This window comes from Pangasianodon hypophthalmus, chromosome 23 (assembly GCF_027358585.1).
Source record: "Pangasianodon hypophthalmus isolate fPanHyp1 chromosome 23, fPanHyp1.pri, whole genome shotgun sequence".
NCBI classification, from domain to species: domain Eukaryota; kingdom Metazoa; phylum Chordata; class Actinopteri; order Siluriformes; family Pangasiidae; genus Pangasianodon; species Pangasianodon hypophthalmus.
This window is the reverse complement of record NC_069732.1, coordinates 16276007-16300789: the sequence shown is the minus strand read 5'-3', so window position 1 is coordinate 16300789 and position 24783 is coordinate 16276007. Positions and strand designations below refer to the sequence as shown.

Sequence of the window (24783 nt, the reverse complement as noted above, 5' to 3'; positions counted from 1 at the left end):
TTAATTATATTAAGATTATCAAACATTTCAGATTCAGCACATGAAACTAGACAAGGATACAAGCAATAGACATTCAAAAGACGTTTATTGAGATCGGTGGACTTGATTCACATCAAGCTTTGTGTGTACCAGTGTCTGGAACTTCACAAACACACTAGGTCTTTGTTTCTCTCAGTCATGGTGAATGCAGTGTTTCTGAGCTGATAGCTGAGATTTGAAGAGCTCCAGTGAGCAGTTTCTCTCCTGACCGTAGTGCCCTTGTCAGATGCTGCAACATACTGCAAAGAAAAGTTTGTTCCTTCTTTGACCAGCAGGGGGAGGTAGAGCTAAAAAGGTGACATCATCTACTTGCTGATGTTTATTTCTGTGCTTTTTTTTTTTTTTTTCTTCTTAATCATCTGCACTGAAATCCATCAAGCCTCGAGACTCTAAATACCGCATTATGCGTGACTGTGAATACTGAAGCAAAGCCAATGCTACCATAGATTAATTAGATGATACTGACTAACACCAATTTAATAATAAATGTGTCTTCAAGCGGTTTTGTGTTTGAGCTTCCCCGCAGCCTGCAAAACAGGAAATGGAGAGAGAGAGGTAGAGAGCAGACACACGCTTCTGTTGTTGCCTGTGGCATTGTGGGTTATGAGGAGGACTGCAGATAGGAACATGTGTGCTCATTTTGTGCTGCAGACGTTTTAGTGTGATAGCAAAGGCGCGGTGTGCCCTCTGCTGGCCACATCTCTTTCTGCTGATGTCAGTCTAAAGGCTGCGGAGCGTCCGTAATGTGTGCATGTGTTTTCGTTTGTGCACACAGGCCCAGTGAAGACAATGAGGAAGACTCTGCTGCTTCTGGAGGAAGACAAAACCATGATAACCTGTACCGGGTTCACATGCCTAGCCTTTACAGCTGTGGCAGCAGCTATGGCAGCGAGACCAGCATCCCTGCAGCAGCACACACCGTCAGCAACGCCCCTGTTACCGAGTACATGTAAGTTACGCATGGTCCCTTTTCTGCCCGACACACACTCGACTAGTCAAATTCTAAATCAGTAGTCGGGCAACGGGTGCAAACCTCCAAGTCTATGCTCATATATCACTCAATTACTCTCCATACAAGACAGCAGAATAAAGTGCTACAGTAGTCTCTCAGGGTTTTTTTTGCTTATAGCCTTTGATGCAGAAGCTCACTGCTTTGTAGTCCTCACCATCTGTCCCTTGCAACCGTGTCACTCACACACACACACACACACACACAGTAGTGAGAATATTGACTTAAACAGGGTAAACAGGGTCAGCCTGTATACTTGCACATAACGTGTGTCCATTAGGGGGCAGTGTCACATGAGCCACACCAGAATTTACAGAAAGAGAGACGGCGAGAAACAGAAAGCAGTCCCAGAGTTCTGTTTCTCTTCTCTTGTAAGGTGCAGAAGGGGAAAATCGAAAGCATTTCTGAAGCGTTGTCACTCATCATTATTCAGCAGTATTAAACAGCTCATGTGTCAAAGCATTTCAATTTAATTAGTGTTTAAACTATTTTTTTTTTTTTTTTTTAATAATTGTTTTGGTTTACGTGACCTAGTGTGTCTCTAATGGGAATCCATTAGAGGAATACAGGAAATTAGGATTAAATTGACCTTTGAGTTACAGTCACTATAAAGCCTTGCACTTGATATTCACATAGGACACAATATAACGCATGAAGTTTTCTGTAAATAATTACATTATACAATAATATGATTATATTCACACTGTGTGTGAAGCAAACATGAAACACAAGGGCTACAAACCTGACCTACTCGCTTGTCCTGTTCATTTATAGCTGTCCATGTGACAGTTTTATCGTACAGGAGACATTTTATTAAAGCTTGAGGAGCTAATAGACTGAACGTGTCTAAACTGATATTTTCTAACGTTTTTTCATCAGTTTTTGTTGCGAGTTGTTATTTTGTTTTAATGGTCTACGCTTTCAAAAAGGGAGTTGGGGAGCACAGACAGACTAGAGAAGACGGTACATACTGGATGCTGGATGTGATAAAGGAAATCGTATTGTTTACACTTTGTTGCTTCAAATTTTGTTGTTCGTATTTGAGATGTATTTTGAACAACATTACTCTGAAACGACTTGATTAAAACCCGCAAAAGAAATGTCACCATGCCTCATCACAAAATTTCCGGATACACAGAAATATAAACCAGGTCTCAGAGGTCACAGTTTTGACTTATTAGATTTCTCACTCAATATTACATCACTCACTAATAGAAGTTTTTCACAGAAAGAATAATTCACTGATACAAAAAGCAATGTAGGAATTAATTAAATATCTAGTAGTAATCTCTAAAGACAACGTAAATTGGATTTTTTGTTTTGTTTTGTTTTTTGTGTAAAATCACATTTCGGAGTAAAACAGCTCAGCACTTATTTCACTCAACATAAGGTGAAAGTGAGGGAGGTGTAATAAGACCTTATGGGTAGATATTACTATTTTGACACATGTATGATAAATAAAAGTGTGTGGAAATAAGTTTAAAGACCCATTTTTATATTATATCAACAATATAAACTATAGATATCTACAAAATTGCATAAAGTAAACTTATACACTCAGCTGGCTCCTTATAAATCCAAACCTTCCTGCAGGATTGCAGTTTAATAACCAATATGTTCTATCATGGGTTTTTCTCTCCGCCTGCTCAGATTTTGTTGTTAGCAATGTTAACGCCTCTGAAAACGTTTTCACACGCATTCCTTAATCCGCTGTATTTTGATAGTGGAACTTAATTCTGCAGAATGTCCTGAGAATTTATGGTAGCTCTGAGATAAGTCAACTTTCCCACATTGTGAAGTTGCATGAGGGTTTAGAGGCATCGCATTTAAAGACTGTGTATATAAGGAAGCTGGTTTTATTATTTTATATCTGCTTAGAAATTCGGCTATGCTGAAGCTTTATAAATGTAAGCTACATGCTGGTGAGTTTATTTGTTCACATTTGTGCCTCTTTCTCTCATCACACAGGACACAGAATGCAAACTTCCAAAATCCTCGCTGTGAGAACACTCCTCTTATTGGGAGAGAGTCGCCTCCCCCTTCTGTAAGTGCCTAACACCGAAAGACACACACACACTCACACGCACTCTTTTTGGGTTCTTCACTGGTAGTTCGTTCATTTTAAACAGCGTTTGGTAAAGGGCATGGTGCTGCGTTTCTGTGCCTGTGTGAGCTAGAAAGCTGAAATGTCTGTCTCTGGACAGGCTGTCAGGTGAAGTTAGAGTGCGCTGGGATCACACAAAGGAACCGTTAGACCTTTCAGAGCTGGCTTGCTGTCCCGACCTGGCAGTACACCTTAGTTCCTTAGTTTAGAGGATTGAGATGCTGCGAGAGCTGCAGCTTCAGTCGATGTTAATGAGATTTATCTAAGAAAGAGATGGGGGAAGGGACTATGGCTTTGCCTAGTGGATTAAAGTTCTGGATTCAGCTCTTGCTTATTTTTTATTTAAGTGTCACAGAGCTTGACTTATGTATTTGCTCTACGCTTTCTTGTCTTGTTGTTGTTGTTGTTGTTGTTGTTTTTGCTAACCCCTTCCTCCGTTATGCAGTCTGGTCCGACTGCCTTGGACGAAACGCTTACTGCCACAGGCAGGTAAGGGCCTCAGGGGGCTTCCACTCGTATTGATACTGAAGCCACAGGTACTGAACACGTCCCATCCATCCCCCTAATTTCCATCTATCTCAAATCAGTGATTGTGTACATGGTGGACAGAGCTGTTCTATTACATATCTGAGAGCTAGCCAAATTGATCATGGCCAATTTAAAGTAAAGCATGAGTCTGCACAGTAGAGAGGATAGGTGAGTGAATTTGCAGCACTGACCGATCGCACAGCTGTAGAGAGGGGCAATCATGTCGCCCCACAGAGCGGCAGGATGCATTAAATGGCATAACTATGTTTTGTATGGGTGCTTTTAATATAAACTGTCTATGGTTGGTGAGTTAGCTAGCTTGCTCTCAAACAACCTGGAAGTATTGGCAAGCCAACACACAGCGAACGTAGTTTTTTGTAAAGCACCAGCAATAAATTAATTTAGAAAAGCTTGATTTCATTTAGAGGTAAAAAGCTAAGTCATGGCTAAATCGCTAACTGCTTTCAAGTTCCATGGGGACTTACACTGCATTCGAATTACCTCGGAAGTGGGAAAGCGGAACTTGCATCATTTCGGTCAGCTATAAAGAGGGCAAAAAAATCATGGACGCCTCCATGTTTGTTAGCAAAAAGCTAGCCAGCCATCTGTGATGAGTGATGTATTTTTACCTCCTCAATTTATAGATCTAACAAGCTAATATCTCTGTATGTAGATTGATCTAAAGGAAACATATAGTATAACACTTAAAGGTAAGAAGTGCCGCTTTGTTTAGTGTTGATGCTGTGAGCAGCCATGTTGATTTGAGGTCACTTTGCTGAACTTGGGGTTGAGGAGACCATCTCAAGTTCCCGAGTAAGAATTCCGAGTTTTTCCTAGTCAGAGGTAGGAAATTACGAGGTTCCTTTAGTTACAACCTTTAGTCGAATGCAGCATTATGCCATTCGGTATACTGTTAAAAGATGGAGAAGCATGCTTTGCTGTTGTCTATGCTGTCAGCTGTCAGTTAACAGAAAGTGTGTGTAATCTTAAATCTAGCTCTCAATTAACGCAACTCATTAATCTCTTTAAGCACACACTTGATTATCATCTAATACCTTTGGTAAAACGCAGCCACTAGAGGATGTCTGACATTTTGGCTCCACATTTTGACCACTGTCATGTTGTCCACCATATATACAGTTAACCAAGGGCAACAAACAGACCCCTCCCTTGAACTCCTGGTATTCGCCAAAGCCAGTTGCTCCCTCCTTTGGTGTGTTGTGCTGTTTCTTCCATCGTCTGTAATCAAAAGCGCTCTCTGATCAGTGTCAGTAGTAAGAGCTTACCTTTGGCCTTGCACAAGAAGAAGATTTGTGTATCGTCCTGTTTTATTGTGTTAGATTCCCAGGTAGCAAAATGTGTGTTTGCTTTTGTTTATACTTTGGTAGCGTGTGGTTTGGGGTTGTTTTTTAGTAGTGCAAACTCTCCTAACAACAATGCCATGAGATGTACTCCCCAATCTTTTCTGTCCTTGTTCTGTCCTTGTCTTGGAGCTGGAACCTAGATCGGCAGTCCACTTGCTCTGCCATTTAACTTAGAGAATTAAACATTGTTGATTTGTTAGATGCAACTTTCTTTTTAAGGATGCCCATGGTCTGCACATGCGTGTGTGTGTGTGTGTGTGTGTGTGTGTGTGTGCTCGTGTGTGTATGTACTTTAGGATTTGACAGTTTGTTAACACTTGAAATAGCTGTGAAGATGAGTCACTATTGCTACAATCTTAGGATTTGCGATAATCCCAAGTTATGTGACTTGGTTAATATTCTGAGAGAGAGAGAGAGAGAGAACCTGCCAGGGCTCACTAGAAATCTTCACGGATTTGGGGTGGTTTATACACAACCTGAAGACTTGATCTGCAAGTCAACATTCACTTTAAAAATCTGAAAGCATCATTCAATACACACTAATGCCAAACCCCTGTACCAGTAGAACCCCAGCCTGTGATTAACGTCTCTTGTTTTCAAAAGATTGAGGTTACTTCTCCTTTCCATTCACATCTTGTATCTGACCTAACTAAATTTCTGCACATTATGTTTGCTGTGTATCAGATCATAATATAACAGAGATGAAGAGTCATATAGTCTCATTCATCTAGTAGTAATAAATCCATCTAGCTAACAGAACACTACATCCAGTTTGTGTAGTTTATTCTTCTGACTGTATTATGTATTGTTTTGTATTACGCCCTGTCGGCTAGTTTGTTGATTGACATTGCCTTAGATTCCACCCACTGTATAATAAAAGCAAGCTTCTATAATTCATGTCTACCACAAAATGTGTTTGTTCCATGATTTGGTCTCAGTGCAGCACTGAGTCACTTTTGATAGTGTTGAAAGCTCGAAACCAACTCAGAGTTGACAATAGGAGGTCCCACTTCCTAGTGTTTCCAAGTCTATTGAAAACTGGAGCGGTGTCAGTGATACTCATTCTGTGCATTGTCACAACATTTACTGGAAACTTTAAATTGACAATGGTGCAATCTGATTTGCTGTGTTGCAAGAAATAATGGCTAAAACATGTAAGGACATGATACAGCGTGTGTAAGTTTGTATGGAAAGAACAAGTGTAATGAATTTATTGGTTAAAACCTGGTGCATATAAAGTATATGGCCAAAAGTTTGTGGACACCTGACCATCACAGTCATATGTGCTTATTGAACATCTCATTCCAGATTTAACCCCCTTTTGCTTTTTATAATAAGCTCCACTCTTCTGGGAAGGCTTTCCACTAGATTTTGGAGCGTGGCTGTAGGGATTTGTGTTCATTCAGCTACAAGAGCATTAGTGAGATCAGGCGCTGATGTTGGTGAGGAGGTCTGGGGTGCAGTCGGTGTTCCAGTTCATCCCAAAGGTGTTCAGTGGGGTTGAGGTCAGGGATCTGTGCAGGACACTCGAGTTCTTCCACTCCAACCTTCACACACCATGTCTTCATGGAGCTCGCTTTGTGCACAGGGGCATTGTCATGCTGGAACAGGTTTGAACCTCTTATCTCCAGGGAAATTGTAATGTTACAGCACACAAAGACATTCTGTATAATTGAGTTATTCCAACTTTGTGGCAACAGTTTGGGGAAGAACCACATATGGGTGTAATGGTAAGGTGTCTGCACACTTGTCGCCATATAGTGTATGTGTTTCAAGGCCTATTGTGTAACTAATCAATCACTTGTGTCCTTTGTTACCCATGTTTGTGTTGAATATCTTTCCTCTGTTTGTGTCTCTGCAGTACACTTCCAGCATGAGGGCCAAGTACCTGGCTAACGCCCGGCCCGATCCCAACAGCAGCACTGCAGCACACTAGAGAACTCCCAGGAACATCCCTACTCTCTGTCTCTCTCTCTCTCACACACACACACACACACACACACACTCGCTCTCTCTCACAAATGTGCCCTTGTTCCTGTGACACAAACAGACTCCCAGGCCCACCCATCCTACTTCAGACAAGAAGGACATCAACACATTCACCATTGAAGAGGCCCCTTGTTTACACGATTGGCCACAGTTCCAAATAGTGGCATACTCCTGACAAGTGTGTGTGTTTGTGTGCGTGTGTGCGTGTATGTTTTACAGGTCTGTGTGTGTGTGTACATGTTTGTTCGTACATGCTGCCGTTGCTTTCTTGTGGTGCTTTTGCCAGAAGAGCCTAAAGCCCCAGAAGTACAAAGCCAGTCGGGGTAACTGGCCTCAAATCACATTCCTGCATGACTTCTATAATGTGACCTCGTGTGTGTGTGTATATAGGATTATTTGACAGGTTAAGACTCTCTACGCTTTCAACACAAAAACAGTAACATCCACTCTGATTAGCTGGATCAGTAACGCGATTTAATCTCCACACCAGGTACCTACATGTATCACGTCACAAAAGAAGAGCGCAACTTCTGCAATAGGAATGAATGCTGATTAGACTGGTTTAAACAAAGTGTATTTTTAAAATTCACTGATTCAGTGGTGCTAGCTAATCTAATGAAATCTGAAAAGAATACTGCCATTATGTATATGGAAAGGAAACAAGTAGCAATAGTGAGGCTTGGGGGGTGATGAATGGCTTGGGGGGGTTAGCTGTAGTTTAATATTTCAGTCTCAGCTCTCTTGTAGGTGGAGTAGTGTTAATTAAAGCCATGGCCAGCTTTAGAAAGCCCTGTATAAGCGTGTCTTTCCTTTTTTTCACCATGCGTGTAAATAACCACTCAGAGGTCCCCAGTGCGATCGAAACGAGACTTGCGCACAATATAAAACAGCAGCATTGCTGAGTAAGAGCTGCTCAGGTTCTCTTCTGCAGAGATTGCCACACATGCACACACAATGGTATATGAGGGTTTGGGCACTTGAGCCCATTCACCTCAGTTCTCTTTGTATTATCATACCCACTAGACAGCAGGCCTGGGATAACACTGCTGACTTCAGCAAGATACTGCATTTTTTTCTAATGTCTGTGGGGTCTCTGGGAACCGCAGATCTATTATTTTGGTCTTACATGTCTCTGCCATGGAAATGACAGGTTTCCGGTTATCTATGACATACGTGTTGCATGCTTGCAGCTGTTTTTCCTCCACAGGAGGATTTATCATTGTGTACTTGAGAACGTCTCTGTACTGTACATGAAAATGAACTATGAACTGGACGTATTGCTGAGCAAGCTTGGACCCAAACATGGCTGATCAGGTTTAGTTTTTTTTTTTTTGTTGGGTTTTTTTTTCATCTTTCGAAGCAGAATGGGCTCACAGAGGAGAAAGGACAGCTGACTCAGCCAATCAGATCGCCTGAAATGTCCAGGGCTGCTTCATTTAAGGTCCACACTGACTCCTCTGCTCCGACTCGGCAATGTTAGAACCACTAAGTTACCACAGACTCCAACAACAACTGCAGCACATCTGGTCCAAGGAGAAAGTGCTGTATGGAAACTTGCATCTCCCCAGATGATCACACATAGACACACACACACACCCACACACAGATGATGCATGATCCACCATCTCGCACAGATTTGAACATGGATGATCTCCTGCAGAGGGTAGCGAGATGGTCTTCAGTGTCCTGATTTCTCGCACAGCTCCTCTCTTTCTCTGTCCTTCTTCTGAACTGCACCCTGCTATGCAATGTCATGCGCAGTGGTGCGAGCCAAACTAAAACCACTTCAACATTCCCAGCTCAGGCTGGGGCTGAAAAAAGTTCCATTTCCCAAAATGCTACAGGGACCAAACTGTTCCATGTACCGTCACTTTCCTGGGATAGAGGCGTGCATGCTGTGTAAGGACCAGTTTAAAACTGATCATGCATAACAAAATTGAAGCTCCTGCTGGACTAGAAGGAACATAGTAATTGAAAAAGGAGCAAAAGGGATTGTGAAAGACTTGGGGAAAGGAACCTGGGTTATTTGTGTCTTTTAGCTCATAGCTGAACATTTCTAGCTTTCTGGACTGTAAGCATTTGTTCATTCACTTCTCTGAGGCATGGTGACCCTTTCGATGTGGAGTGTGAAGTGTTCTCATGTGCTACTGATGCTTATTTTTTTGGGTTCCTTGAATTATGCTATTATTGCAATCAATAATGAGACAAGGTTCCTTGACTGTGCCAACAACCAAACCATGATTTTTAATCTTTCTCATACCTTTTAAATGTTTCACATGTTTAAATGGGCCTTTTTGTACATTCACAGCTCAGCCTAGCCTGAGCAACTAAGAGAGTCACCTGTGAAAATGAGCCTGACGTTTTAAGAATCGTCTTTTTTTTCTATGTGAATGACCATTTGTTAGTGATGCAATATATTTTATTCTTTTTACATCATACTCTGTTAATTTCAGAATGCTAGAACAGTGTATATATATATACTATATATATAATTACAATGCAAAATGAAGAAAACCGCAAGACAAATTTGCAATACCATAGTGCAAAATGTCACACTTCATCTCATTTTTACTTTTTTTCTAGTCATTGTGGCATATTTTTTTTAGAATGATTAGTAAGCACAATTTATTTTTTTTTTGTCTTATGTGAATAACTGAGTTTGGTATTTCATTGAATTGTTTTGATTAAATTTCACTGTAGATTTTTCTTTTTCTTTTTTCCCTTTTAATTTTTGGCATTTACTAAAATATTGTACATGTTAAACCTGTGGTTTTATTCAGCTTGAACTCAGTGTTTTCAGATTAAAATAACATGAACTGACAGCAAATTTTGTCTCACATTTTTTTTGGACAGTCCACTGGGTTGAAACGTCTGTACAATATTGACTGTGTTTTGTAAAACAAATTTGTAACTGTTTTTAACAGTGTTGTTCACTTTTGGATGCACAGTTAAGGTTATGAAGGAGAGAAATCTTTTATTTTGATGTTTTGATGACGATGTTTTCATCATCTCGTATACAGGGTGTCCGAAAAGTCAGGAACCAATGGGAATATGTTGAGCAAATATGTCGATCCGAATACATTGAGCAAATTCAACACAAACACGATTCCATAACTGAGAAGATGCTTAAGGGTGAACGTGTAAATAATGTTATAATATGTTGTAAATAATTAATACAAAATTAACCATATGTAGTTTTACTCTTATCGGTTCCTGACTTTTTGGCTACTCTGTAGAATTAATTGAACGTGTGAGCTACAGGAGATGGACTAAATATCAGCATCTTGACTTTGCAACTAAAAATAGCTAAACAGATGAGTTACATTAGGTTGATTTCTAACTAATGGCATGTATCAGGTTTGAAAATTTGCATTTTAATATGTGAGATTCCAAATGAACGTGAGACGACTAACACAGTTCCAAAGAGGCCAAATAGTGGAAGCCCAAACTGCAATGATTTAATGTTTCAAGGGGAACAGTCACAAAACATGCAAGCTGCATCAGTAAAGAGAAACAGTGGTAGCAAGTCAAAGCTCCATGACAGGGAGAGACAGGCTTCACAGAATAGTTACTAAAATCCCCACAAAGCCACAAACCTCAGAATTGAATGAATGAGCACCTCAGTGACTCAGTCACAACAAAAACTGTATGTAATGAGCTTCACAGAGCTGGAATTCATGGCAGGGGTACTATTCAGAAACCTTTTGTGTCAGATTAATGAGCAAAGACGCTTAGTGTAAGGACTACAAAACCTGGAGCCCTGTGCCATGGAAGAAAAAAAAGTAGTATGACGAGAATCTGATTTCCCCATATTTCCTACATCTGGATGAATTTGTTTGGAGGAAGCCAAAGGATGCCTTCAACCCACAAGGTCTGCTGCAAACTGTTAAGTACATCACAGGATCCATAATGGTAATAATGTGGAAATCATTTAGTCCAATGGTTGCTTTGCATATAAAAGGTCGTATAACAGGCAAAAAACCATGAGGCAGTTCCTACAGGACCAGTTACACCCTGTGGTACAAATGCCTTTTCTTGATTTTTTTTTTTTTTAAACGTTCTCCAGAATGCCTTTATTGCTAAAATTATTTGAGTGGTTTGATGAACAACAGGATGAAGTCAAGCACCTTCTCTGACTTAGTTTATGGAAGGACAAAAGAAGAAACTGCAAAGCAGATCCCCATCTTTTCATCCCCCAAATAATTAGAAGATTTTCTTATTGAAGAATGATTCAACATCCCTCCATAAACTATTCAGGATGTCTGACAGCATTCCAAGAATACTCTAATACTCTATTAGGTCCGTGATATTAATCAATTTACAGGTTTATTTTATCCACCTGGGTATCATTAATATAACATTAATTATTAGGCTCTCTTTGTTTGTTTTGGGTTCCAATTTTGAGACAGGATTGTGGTTCACTGTGGGAAGGTATACCACAGGAAATAAAAAGATATGTGCCATATGGTTCTGTTCTGTATAAACATTCAGGATTTAAAAAAAAAAACAGACAAAGCATGGATTATATGTGCAGTGTAGCCATGTTTGCTTTGAGTCTTCCTGCTCCCCTGGAAATCTTCCCTTCCCTGTCACTGACAGACAAAATGGCTGACTGCAGCGTAATTACTCGAAAAGAAACACTAGAGGACAGTATGGTTACATGTAAACTAGACGGAACCTAAGAAGATTAGGTTCTTCATTAGCGGCGTCTAGACCTTTCGCTCACATGTTTAGTTAATGCAATTAGCTTAATGTTTTAAGGGAACAGTCTCAGAAATCATGGCAGCGTAATGTAAAACATGCAAGCTGCATCAGCAAAGAGAAACAGTGGTTGCAAGTCAAAGCCCTTTCTGTTAGATACCCACACTAACCTGAGTTCACTGTTACGCTGTGAGATTGAAATTAACATTTGTAATGAACAGTGAATCAAGAATCATTTTGAAAACATCTGGAACAAACAAGTTCCCCAGGTAGCAAACTGATGTTGGTACTGAAGTGTATTTTGAAAGGTATATTTGAAAGGTATAGTGTTCCTCCCTTTACAACACTGGCTGACCTTTCACGAAAGGTTCATGCTGGCCCAAACTTAGTAAAAGAGCGTTTCTTCATAACAACCGCAATGGGCCAACAGCTCAGCATTGGCTCAACATCAGTTTGCTATCCATCCATTTTTTTCATACTGCTTATGAAAGGGTCACAGGGGAGCCTAACCCAGGGCCCACCCTGGATGGGGTGCCAACACTTCACAAGGCACAACTGCACACACTATGGACAATTCGGAAATGCCAGTCAGCCTACAACATGTGTCTTTGGACTGGAGGAGGTAACCCAAGTACCTGGAGGAAACCCCAAAGCTACAAGCTCCATGCATGCAGGGCAGAGGCGGGAATTAAACCCTCAGCCTCAGAGGTGTGAGGTAAACATGCTAACCACTAAGTACCTCCCTGCTACCTGGCTCATTAGGCATCACATGCACATAGGCATGGCTCCTCACTCAGACACTCCTCACTGAACACATCCCACAATCTTCTTTAATAGAGGATTATCTTGATTTGCCAGTTGACCAAAATCTGCCTCAACAAATCCAGCTGATGTTTGTTAGTCTTTCCCTGCTGAAAAAAGACCAGTATTAGCTGGCTGTTAGTATAAGCTGTTTTTTTTTCTGGTCAACACTGTATTTGTGCTTATTGGTCTTATTGCTGGTTTACCTGGTGAGTAAGCAAGGTCATTTTGGGAGACCAGCTTGACCAGCATGAGCTTACTGGGTGACCAGCAAGACCATTTTCACCTAATTTGGGCAGTTCTGGGCTTATTGCTGGTTTGGCTGGTGAGTAAGCATGGTCATACTGGAAGGCCAGTAGAAACCAGCATACGCTGGTCAAAAACTGGTCAAAAAAACAGACATATTCACAACACAACAAATATAGGTCACCAGTATTCAAGCACTATGCTGGTCTGTGCTTTTTTTTTTTTTTTCAGAGTTACGTTTTACAACACACAAGAGATGACATGGTTGCATTTCTCCTTAGCCATTCCCATATCCTGTGACTCTCTGCTGATAGCAAATCATCTTTATTTGCACAGCACTCAGGCCCAAGCATGCATGGGCAGTGCAGGCGCATTTTTATCATTCATTGGCCTGAACTTCTCTGTGCAGCATGAAAGGACGGCAAACCATGTCAGACAGACCCGTACTACACCACACCACACCACACCACAAAGAAACCATGTCAGCAAAATATACGGGGATTTTTTTGTAGAAGTGACAGTTTGAGGAAATATTAATATTATTATAAGATGTGGTTCTTTCTGGATGAGTCTGTGATTGGAGTGCAATTTTTCCCCATCATTTTCCCATCAGTTTATTCCCATCATTTTTCAACACTGAGTCTAACAAAATGTGCATTTACCTATTCTAAAAACCCATCCCTGGCAACAACGTCTTTTTTTTAAGGATTTCTTTGAAAACCATGGCTGCATTTTGCTGTTAAACGAGTAACAGGGTTGAGTTTTTTTTATAGAATATAGTTATTTTATAGCATAGAATTAGCACATACACAATATGTGGTTAACTAGCATCCATGCTAATGGTATGAGGAGATTAAAGACATATTAACGATTTACTTAAAATGTAATTTTTTTTTAAATTAACAACTTATATTCAATCTATAATTTCATTAACTAACAGCATTGTACTTGCAAAGTGACCTTCTATGTCAATATCAAAATATCTTTGAAAATAATAATAATAATAATGAGAGTTGAACATCCTTCCCAAGTTTATGTGTTCAGGTAACAGGGTTGAGTGAATGTTGACTTATAAAACAGGCAGACGTGATGTTATATGTTTAACTGAATCTTTAGACAGCTAAACAAGCTGTCATAAGAAGCTAGTGGAGGAAGTATTGCGACCCCCGGGATGTCATAGCTGTTCATATTCTGACATCATGACAGCTGAGGAGGGTGGGAGTAGCATGAGTTTGACCCAGACAAAGTGCTCATTTGCTATTAAAGCTATTCTAGCAGACGGGAGCTAGAGATATATTAGGCACATCTACATTAAGGCAAGTTTATAAATTCTTGGCTCGCTGGAGGCTTTCAGGTACGCTTGTAAATTAAGAGTGTGTGTCAAGAAAAATAAATGAATAAAGGGAAATATTTTACATGCTGTGATACCGACGGCTCCATTTTGGCACAGATACAAAAGGGACAAATACTCTCAATCTGCCTTTTATGTAATGTTCCATTATAGATGATTGGACTAATCTACAGTGACCCCTACTTCTACTACTGTTTTTCACAATATTTCAAAGGGGAAAATAAATGGCAGCAGGACAAATGTAGTAAATTTGGCTCCTTATATAGGTTATATGGTCCAGGTGCTATTCTCATTGGTTAGGACTGAGGATGTTCTTGAGGCTGAGGATGTTAAGGTTTACAGTTGCCTTGCCTTGTTGGAAAGAATAACATTGACCAGTTCAGCGTAGCTGGTGATCACTATAGTTCACATAATGCGTACTGGATATCCAGCTAAATGAGCACTGGCCCAGCGTGAACTTCAGCGGGGTTGTGTGTGTGTGTGTATGTGTGTTTGCATATTCTCCCTGTGCTTTGGGGGTTCAGTCCAGTTCCAAGACATGTGTTGTAGGCTGATTGGCATTTCCAAATTGTCCGTAGTGTGTGAATACGTGTGCGATTGTGACCTGCGACTGGTGTTCCCCACCTTGTGCTCTGAGGTCCCTGGAATAGGCTCCAGGCTCCCCTGTGACCCTGTGTAGCATAAGCAGTATGGAAAATGGATGGATGGAGCCGAGTGCAACAGCGCTATTAGTGGTTCATGAGACAAATGCACAGAATGTTATGAAGAAGCGAGGCCAGGCCTGATTTCTCCTTACCTCAGACTGTCAGCTGTTAGGTGATTACGCAGAGTGAAAGGCAGCCTAGATTTGATCTTTATTTTGGCTGATATTTTTCAGCCCATGTCGTGGACACATTCATAATGTAACACATCAGCAGCATTGATTATGCAAAGAACATGAAAAAGGAGAAATTAAAGCACACTTTTTCCAATCAAAGTACAAGTTATACAAAAGGACCAAGAACAACAACAACGAAAGTTTACTGGTGTTTTGGTTTGAACGAAAGAGTTACGTCTTTTCTGTTTACCGTGTTTGGCATTCGGAGGAAACACGGCATGAACTCAGTAGAGCATTATGGCCTTAAAAACACTTTAAAAGTTTTGAAATCACGAAGGCATCTGCCTGTCTGTCTTTCTGTGGGTTTGTTCATTCTTATTATGCCCCTTTTCATGCATTGCTCAATTGCTCAGGGTTGGCTGATTTCACAGGTTAGGCCTAATTTTTCATTTGCTCATTATCATGTGGCAAGTTGGAGTTACAGAAAATAGACCTTCTCTATTGATAGTATTACATGTAGGAGGAATTAACTACTTTGGAATATACATGTTTTCGTTGTAAAATTTGGTTGTTGTGTGAAAAAAGTAACTACTTTAAACCTAATATTATCTCCTTTTTTGTTATTATTTATTATAGTGATTAAGATTTTTTTTTTTTTTTTTGTGTACCTGCAATGTTTTTAATCAGCAGACGTAATTTAAATATATGAAAGTTGTAGTGAATTCGGTTATTACTAACAATAATAGTAACAATTTAGTAATAGGTTTTAATGGCATAGCAACCTAGACTGATTTTCATAGCACAGATGTGTCTGAGGAAGAAACTGCAGAAAGCGCAGGCGACAAAAACTATATACTCCGAACCACTAGGTGTCAATATTTATCTATGGTACATTAATAAAAACAGCTCATAACATCATTGTAAGGATTATTTTCACATAATCTACATTTTGAAATCCCACGTGTTTCTGTATGGCTGTGGTTAGTGGAGCTCAGGCCTCCGTGGACACTGTGGATAACTAATAGCGTGTGGGAGGTAATGACATCATTCAAATTATTCCAGAGAGGCCTCGGAGAGGTTGAGTCTGGGGCTATGTCTTGACTGCTTTGAGATCTCTCTAAACGGATTTTGTGAGCTGAGGCTAAATACCTACACAAACATCTAAAAGATTAACAGTCTGATAATCGAGACTAAACAAAATGCAGCCTATTTTTGTGGTATGTTATTGTATGGTGGACTAATCTGCTACAGACACAAGAATGTGCTGCACATACAGTACATACTTACACATAGAGTGGGAGTCAGAAAGGCTGTGTTGTGCTGGTGACCCCAGTAGGGTGACTGCAGTCAGGAGGTCAGTGTCACAAACAGGACAGAGGGCCGCCATAGAACATTTCCTCCTGTAGCCCGCCTGGCAGCTGCTGCTTCCCCGAGGGTTGTGTTTTGTGTTTTCTGTGTGTATGTGAGGGGGTGTGTGAGAGGGGACGGGAAGGCGGGTGACTACAGGGAAAACAATGATCACCCTCAAGCGCAAACTGAACTGGAGTACAAAACGGGCCTCTAGACTGAGCATTAATCTCGACTTGTCACATTGAACTGTGCTTTAGGCTTTTAGCAACTCGGTATGTAGTATGATGTCAGTACACAGACACGTGAAATTGGAGCTTATCTACATGACTACTATGCGAAATCTAATTTATTAGATCGTCCTATATCATTTATATTCTGTCCTTCTATTCAGACTCGAGTGCATTTTTGGGCTGTATTGACAATACCAAACAAGACAAGTTCACTTGTGTCAGATAATGCAGTACTGTGTGGAACATTTACGTATCCCAATCCAGAGCTATCCATACCCCGCTCCAGTATCTGTTTCTATTTCTCATTCTGAAAGTAGGAGGAGTTCTCTGGTGGGTGTGGAGGTTCATGTAATTTCCCAATACAAGGAACATTAGTTCTTCAATAATTCTTTGGACAGTTTAGGGTTTTTATCTTCTTACGTGGAACCTTCTCTGATTAAAAAAAAAATCAGTTTCAGTAGGGTTCTTCATTAAACCCCTTATAGGTTCCCTTAAGTTAAGGATAAGTTTAACTGTTTTTGTAATTTTAGAGTGTAGCGTGTACTGGTTCCTGAGTGATTCAACAGAAAAGCGTTCGCCCTATTGTCAGGAGATTGCGAGTTTGAATCCCAGTGATGTCATAGTTGTTGGTGGCTTGGGAGCTAAGAAAGCAAAATTGGCCATGCAGTCTGGATGGGAAGGATGACTGTCAATTACAGTGACACTAGCTAATCTTTGGTGTCTGTGGGCTCATGAATGCAGAATAAGACAGATTACGCTTTCCTCAGAGTGGATGCAGTGGTTGGATTAACGTGTCTCAGAGTAAGCATATGCTTGCCCTACCCTCCCTGGTTGGTAGATGTCCTGTGATAGGTGAGAGTTAATTAGTAGAGGGGAATTGGCAAGACCAAATTGGGGAAAAAACAATAATAGCAACAATAGAGGATCTCCATTTTTTATGCGGTTTTATGTGGATGCAGCCAACCAGACTGCTGTGCTGCATTGTCCAGTTGAAAAGCAATCATGGTTAGCTAGTGTATTTCAAAATGGCAGTAGTCTGACTGAAACTTATTACACCATTTTGATTGCGATTTTGTGACGATGCCCATATGTCCCTGTTCAGTACTCTGGTTCCCTGGCAAGAAGGTGAACCAAATACAGCATGGACACTGAATCAGGTAAAACAACTCAATGACTCAACCTCAACTCTCCCAAGCCATCAGGAGCATCATAGTCTATAGATAGAAACTATAGATTAGACACAGGCTAGGAAACATCTGCGCAGAGGATGATGATTCAGAATGACTGCAGGTGGATCATTATCATCTTGATCAGATGTGACAAAAAGAAATCCAGCCACCATCTGCTTTAAAAGTGAAATCTGTCAGTTTCTGGTACTTTCTTGACAGATGTCACTTGTTTCGTGGATGGAACAGGAGGGGTTTAACTCTCAGCTTTGCTCCGTGTGCATAACACCATTAGCAGCTGCACTGCTTTGTGTTGTCCTGACCTTTGGGGTGGAGTGGAGACTTATGGCAACATTTCACGTTGTTGCTGGGAGCCATGGAGAGGGGCAGCTGTGTGTGGGGTGTGCTTGTGTTTGCCTACGTGTTGTTCAAACGCCAGCGGCTCTTTTGAACGCGCCCTTCCGTCAGAAAGACCGAGCAGACGGCTCTGAATGATTGCTCCCCCCCCCCCCCCCCCCCCCTTTCACTTTTTACTGAAGTGTGTGTGTGTGGAAATTTCTCTGCCACCTCTACATCGTTTCTATGCACACTCTCCACCTACACACATACAAACACACAAATGCAGATACAATTCTTCCAGCCTCTAACCTCATGCCCCCTTCCTTCAAAGCCATCACACTCTGCTTATGCTCAGGGCTATCCCACTTGTCATGGCTCCTTTTTTGTAGCCTCTGTGTTTCGATTTACAACCCTGTCTTCTCTTTAACTGCAGAGACAAGAGAAGGTTACCAAGACATAATTCCATGTTAACTCACACCACTGATCTTCAATGATGCGACCGTTTCCAGCAACCGAATCTGACTCTTTGTGTTGGGTCCCAGTTCCTGCATCATGGAGATCCTTTACAAAAGACACTTAACTAATTTATACTATATTTTCGCAGATTCTTTGCTGTTTCAATTACACCTCAATACATTTTCAATGTATTGATATTCTTAAGAGCCTATTTGCATGACGTTAAACAATACCTCAGCCCAACTGAAAGTATTTTGAAAGATGGGAACCAACCAGACAATTATCCTCTTACTATCACTCTTCTGAGAGCAGATACGTCTGTTAGTCTACCAGCCAGGCTTTTGCACCTGGGAAGACAGTTTTTAATGTGACTAATTATTTGCTTATTTGCATCCTGTTTTGCATCTCAGTGAAACGTCATCACAATGCTTTCCTTAAAGACATTCTCACATATATACAGGCACAAGCATCCACACAACAAACCCGTGTAACAGTCTACATGAAGCTGTGTACACTTTGGTCTAAATACCTGCAGTTTCACATTACGACAATCCAGTATGAAAGGCCTGACTTTCAAAATAAATCAGAAAAATACCCAGAAAAATACAACTGGATTAAAAAAAAGTCAAATCCAAAAACCACCAAAGCAAATCATGAAACACAATGACAAATCTGAAAGAAAGTATTAAGAGCAGGCAAACCACAAACACTAACAATACTAAATGAACCTTGCATGCTTGACTGAGTGTTCATGGAAATAATTTTTGAAGAACATTCAAGAGTAAATATGAGCGCAAATGACTCAATATATTTTGATATAGTGCTTATTTCCATCAAAGACCTTTATATGATGTAAAATGTAAAATAAGACCTTTGTCTTATTGTGATAAATCAGTGTAAATCAGATCAGATCAGATCTTTTTCAACGTTTAATGTGAGATAACAACCAAAAAAATTCAAATGAAAAACAAATAGAAATGGTTTAGGGGAAAAAAAGAAAAAGAAAAACACTTATAATAACCTGGTTGCATAAGTATTCACGCCCTTTTATAATGGGGCGTGTGACTGTGCTCAGAATGAGCCAATCACATTCAAACTCATGTTCAGAAGTAATTATCATACACCTGTTCTCAGTGAAGCGATTCTGATTAACATCAAATAAAGATCAGCTGTTTCTGTAGGATTTTCTTCACATTCTTGATTTTTCTTGATCTTCTTTGGTCCGCAAAGAGCTTACAAAGCATGTGCAGGATCTCATTGTCAAAATGCTTTGATCAGAAGAGGGTCACAAAAGGATTTTAAAAACGTTAGATGTACCACGGAACATCGTAAAGGCCATCATCAACAAGTGGAGAAAATGGGGCACAACAGTGACATCACCAACAACAGGACGTCCTTCCAAAATTGATGAAAGGACAAACTTAAAACTCATCATGGAGGCTGCCAGGAGACCTACAGCAACATGTGACAACAATCTCTTTTATTCTTCACACTTCTGGGCTATGGGGTAGTCTGGCTAGACAGAAGCCCTTTCTCATGAAAAAACATCCAAGCGCCACTAAATCACCCCAAACCACATGGCACAATGTGTTATGGTCTGATCAGACCAAGGTAGAAATTTTAAAGGTATAATTCTAAAAGATATGTTTGGTGCAAATAGAAGACAGCTTATCACCCAAGGAACACCATACCCACAGTGAAGCATGGTGGTGGCAGCATCATGCTATGAGGATGCTTCTCTTCAGCTGGAACTGGGGCTCTAGTCAGAATAAAGGGTATCATGGATCGCTCCAAATCTATTTTGGTACAAAACAAACAGACCTCTATTAGACAGCTGAAGATGAAGAAAAATTTCACCTTCTAACACAATGACAATGCAAAGGACAAGTCCGAGTCAACAAAAGAACGACTTCCTAACGCCCAAAATCCTACTGAAAACCTGTAGAATGACTTGAAGAGGGCTGTGTACAGGAGAGCCCCTCACAATTTAATAGATCTGAAGCATTTTTTGCCAGGATGAGTGGAATAAATTTGCCAAATCAAGATGTTGGTAGACTCTTACCCATAAAGACCGAGCACTGTAGCAAAAGCAAGCTTTAAGGTGTTTTAACAAAGTATTAGTTAAGGGCTGTGCGCACTTGTGCAACCAGGTTATTGTTTTTTTTTCCTAAAACATTTCATTTTTTCATCACAAAAACCTGCCAGTTAAACAGAGATGTGTAGAAATTTTATATCCACTGTAAGTGTTTGAATGCTTAAAGAAAAAAGGCTTAAAGAAGCTGGTCTGTTTCAAGGGAAACATTATATAACTGGTATTCACAATCAATGGTCTACATACTAATATGTTTTGGGAGGTGTGAGAAAATTGTACCCAGAATGGAGAAAAAACACACATGGACACGGTGAGAAAATGCAAACGTCTGCTCAGACAGGAACCAGAGCTCAGGATTGAACCCTGGACCCCAGAGCTATAAGGCACCAGCACTATCTCTTGGATTACTGCGCTGCCCTGCCACAATCTTTTACACTCATATTTATTCTTTCTGAACAGCAAAGTTGCAGCTCCAGCCCTGTCTTATCCAGAGCACTGGGATTGGGACATGTTGTGCTCCTCAGAAATACACCCCCAGGCTTTGAAAGCAAGAAGCAACAATCAGCAGCATTTCAAAAGCTTCATGTATTGGCTAATGTTCAATGTGCAATAGTAGGCTAAAATGTTGAATTCAGTCCTTTTTATCATGCTAGGCATGTATTAGCTTTATGGGTAAACAAAAACCGATTTGCTAACACCTGATCATGGCTTAAACATGTACAAAAATGGCATGTTCACACCTCTTAGCTTTTATCTTAGGTCAGTGCACACAAAACTGCTCTCTGTGTGTGACCCAGCAAAAAGAAATGAAGTGTAGTTATTATATTTATTCATTCTGTCATCTTCAGTAACCATTTTATCCTCATCAGGGTAATGGTGGGTCCGGAGCCTATCCTGGGAACACTGAGTTCACCCTGAATGAAATGGCAGTTAATTAGTTATTACAAATGTTCCTCAGTTTTTGGAAACTTGATCTCAATGCCCAAAATGAAGAGCTCACACGCCCAAAAAGTTTACACTCGGCCTTTATGTATTTTTAAGTAAAATGGAATGGTAAGTAAAACACTCTCCTCAAATATTACATGCACTTTCACACTGCATAAACTACACACCCTATCACAGCGTGTGTGTGTGTGTGTGTGTTTTCTGGTTCCATTGGTGTATGCGTCATACAAGAAAGCAAATCCTAGTCAGTGTATTTAATGCTAGCTTTTGCACTAAATAATGTCCTTATTACTTAGAAGCTATAAATATTTTTTGACTTTCATATCATTTATCTCTTGTTTTGTTTTGTTTTGTAAGACAATAGCATATTATATGAAATAGCTACCAACAATCCATATAGGATTGAACACAAATAAATGATGCACCTATATCTAAGAAGGTATAAATAGTTTTTACCTTTTATATCTTTTATCTCTTTTTTTGTTTTATCAGACAACAGCTTATTATATGAAATGGCTAGTGACAATCCATATAGGCTTGGACACAGGTAAATGGTGTACCTATATCTAAGTAGGTATAAATAGTTATTGCCTTTTATTTCTTTTATCTCATGTGTTGTTTCGCACACTGCTGTACATGGGAGAAGTGTGGAGGAAACAAGAAAACAGAGAGTAAAGTATAGAATTGAAGAAAAGTAACAGACCACTAATGTAAGCCTGAACTTGTTAATCATGCCATGGTTTGATGATGGTTTGATGAAAGCAAACATTGTACAGTGATTTAGACTAAATTCTGTGTTCAGATATAAAGGAGAGATCCTGTATAGGTTTTCTATTTTTCTTCTTGTATGCTTTTAAAATGTTTGATGTCATTTTAAAGTACATTCGTTTTCATTAATGTGGGTGTATTTTTTTGTGTTGACCTTCATTTTTTTTTACTTGTTAACATTACGAAGACAAAGTTAACAAATGTCAGTACTGTGTTTTTCCATAGTTGTTTACACATTTTAATTTCACATTGGCACTGGCACATGACTCTGAATAACAAAAGCTCTTGTCTTTTGGCCAAGCCATTAGTGCAAAACCCTAGGCACATTATCACTGGAATTGATTCTCTCAGTCCTTTATACTTCACTATTTTGGGACATACTGAGAATTAAAATACATACATTTGAAAATCAGAGAAAGGACAAACACTAAAGAACCTTTTTTTATGCATCTGTATCATGTTTTATGAGAAAAATGCTATTTTCATAAAAGGACTTTTGGACATGAAATTGATCTTTTGATTCATTATGAACTTGATTCATTGATTCATCTTTAGTACCTGCTCTGTTGTGGTCAGGGTCGTGGCGGATTCAGAGCTTATCCCGGGAACACTAGGCATAAGGCGGGAATAAGCCCTGAATAGAAGGCCAGTCCAAGGCGATGTGTATACACACACACACAAACACACACACACACCCCTAGGGGCAATTTAGCATAGCCAATCCATCTACATGGTGGATGCTTTTGAGGTAAGAGGAAAATTTATTTCATTATTACTTTGGCTGTTTGTTATTTTCATGTAACTTTTACTCATTTACTTATTCATACATTAAATACACCAATAAATTATTCAGAGTGTTTTGAGATACCACTACCAATGGAGGTATTTACAACAGTCCAAAAAAAACCCCAAAAAGCAGGCAAGTGGAGAAAAAAAAGTAATATATCACAAATATATTCATATTTTGCTGATTTTCATTCTTATTGTCCTAACATATACATTTTAATTTTTGAAGTAAGGGTATACAAACTTTTTGCACTCACCTGTATGCTCTTTGCTCTGTGCTTATGAAATGTAATGACTATATAAAATGACATTTTGACTTCATTTGACTTCAAGTTTTGCAAAAGTTGTTTAAAGGAGTTTGTAATAAGAATGAAAGAATAGTAACAATGGGTTGAGGGTTTTGCAGTAATGGTTTAGAACTAAAGACAACTAAGGTTCGATTATTTTACATTAATAATGTTTAAGAAACTGTATAAAATTGATCTGTTGAATATGAGCGCTCAGTTCTCAGCAGGTTCTTGGTAAACATCTCTCAGCAAGCTTGCTGTAAAAGGACAGCAGAACAGTTAGGGGGAAGTAAAAGTTATCTGATTAAGCAGATTAAGCAGGACTGATTATGTGGCACATGTTCAGGGAAATGCCGTCTCTGGAGGAGAGCACGAAATGGTGCTCTGGTGCTTGGAAATTGGCTGTTAAGTAGACATGGAGATGTGGAGTTAGTCTTTCTAATCCTCACCATTTAGTAGATCTAGGAGGGTCCAAGCCATGTCTACGTCTGTGCCTGATGGATTTAACACCAGGACAAAGGTACAACAACCTTGCATTTTGCATATAAAGACATGTTATGAATTTTTATAAGAATATCCGGTTAAAGTGTAGGCAGGAGCAATTATAAAATTAGAGGTGCTTCTGAATAGTAGCAGGAAGCTGGTGTTATCTATCACACCATCTATCTGACATCACATCTGAGAAGTCAAAGTTAATCTTATTCATTTTAAATCTCCTACTCTGCTGCTATTAATGGACCTCTGATGGACAGTAATTTGTCATTAGCATGTAATTAAAAAGATGAGGTCTTTCCATCTCCTTTAGAAATAGCATATTCGTCATAATGAGGTATAACAGGAATTGAAAAGTGTACAGAATGAAAAGGTGTTAGGCGCCTGGGGCGTTCTGACTCAGAATGAAAATAGAGCTAATTTTTCCAAGAAACACAACAGTTTCTAGACATATGAAACCATTTACTTTCCTACATTCTACTAAATGTTAATTATTTACCATTAATCTTATAGGCAGAAACATTTAATCAAGCAAGGCGCGGCATCGAGCAATCAGCTCACGTTTAGATTTCCAAGCTCCTAAAGTATTCATTATGTTTTCTCCACAATGGCGTCTGTTTAGCCGAGCGAGGGATATTTGTGTGTCGTGAAATAAAGGAACCGACTGCGACTCAGCCTATGCTCCTGTCGAGTCATTGTGTGGTCCAACTCTTTAACGCTTCGCTGCAGAAGCAGTCATAACATACCTCGAGGCCCTAATTACAGATGAGAATTTGAAGTACGGCTGAGAACGGAAAACAAACTGTGTTCTGTGAAAGCTGTTCTCAGGGTGTAGCCATAATACTGACCAACAGTAATGACTTCAAACCATTATTATCCTAAACATCACAGTAGTGATGCATTTTAAACACTCCACTATGTAT

The 24783-nt window shown here is 39.8% G+C and overlaps 1 protein-coding gene across 1 annotated transcript in view; it reads left to right on the top strand.

Moving 5' to 3' along the window:
* ttyh3a (tweety family member 3a) overlaps positions 1–9860 on the top strand; it is a 63340-nt gene extending 53480 nt beyond the window's left edge. Inside the window, exons 12-14 of the mRNA XM_026930190.3 lie at positions 815–988; positions 3017–3092; positions 6906–9860. Coding sequence (XP_026785991.2) covers positions 815–988; positions 3017–3092; positions 6906–6980 — 325 coding nt within the window. The 3' untranslated portion in view covers positions 6981–9860. The remainder of the gene's footprint in view (positions 1–814; positions 989–3016; positions 3093–6905) is intronic.
* Positions 9861–24783: the final 14923 nt, after the last annotated feature.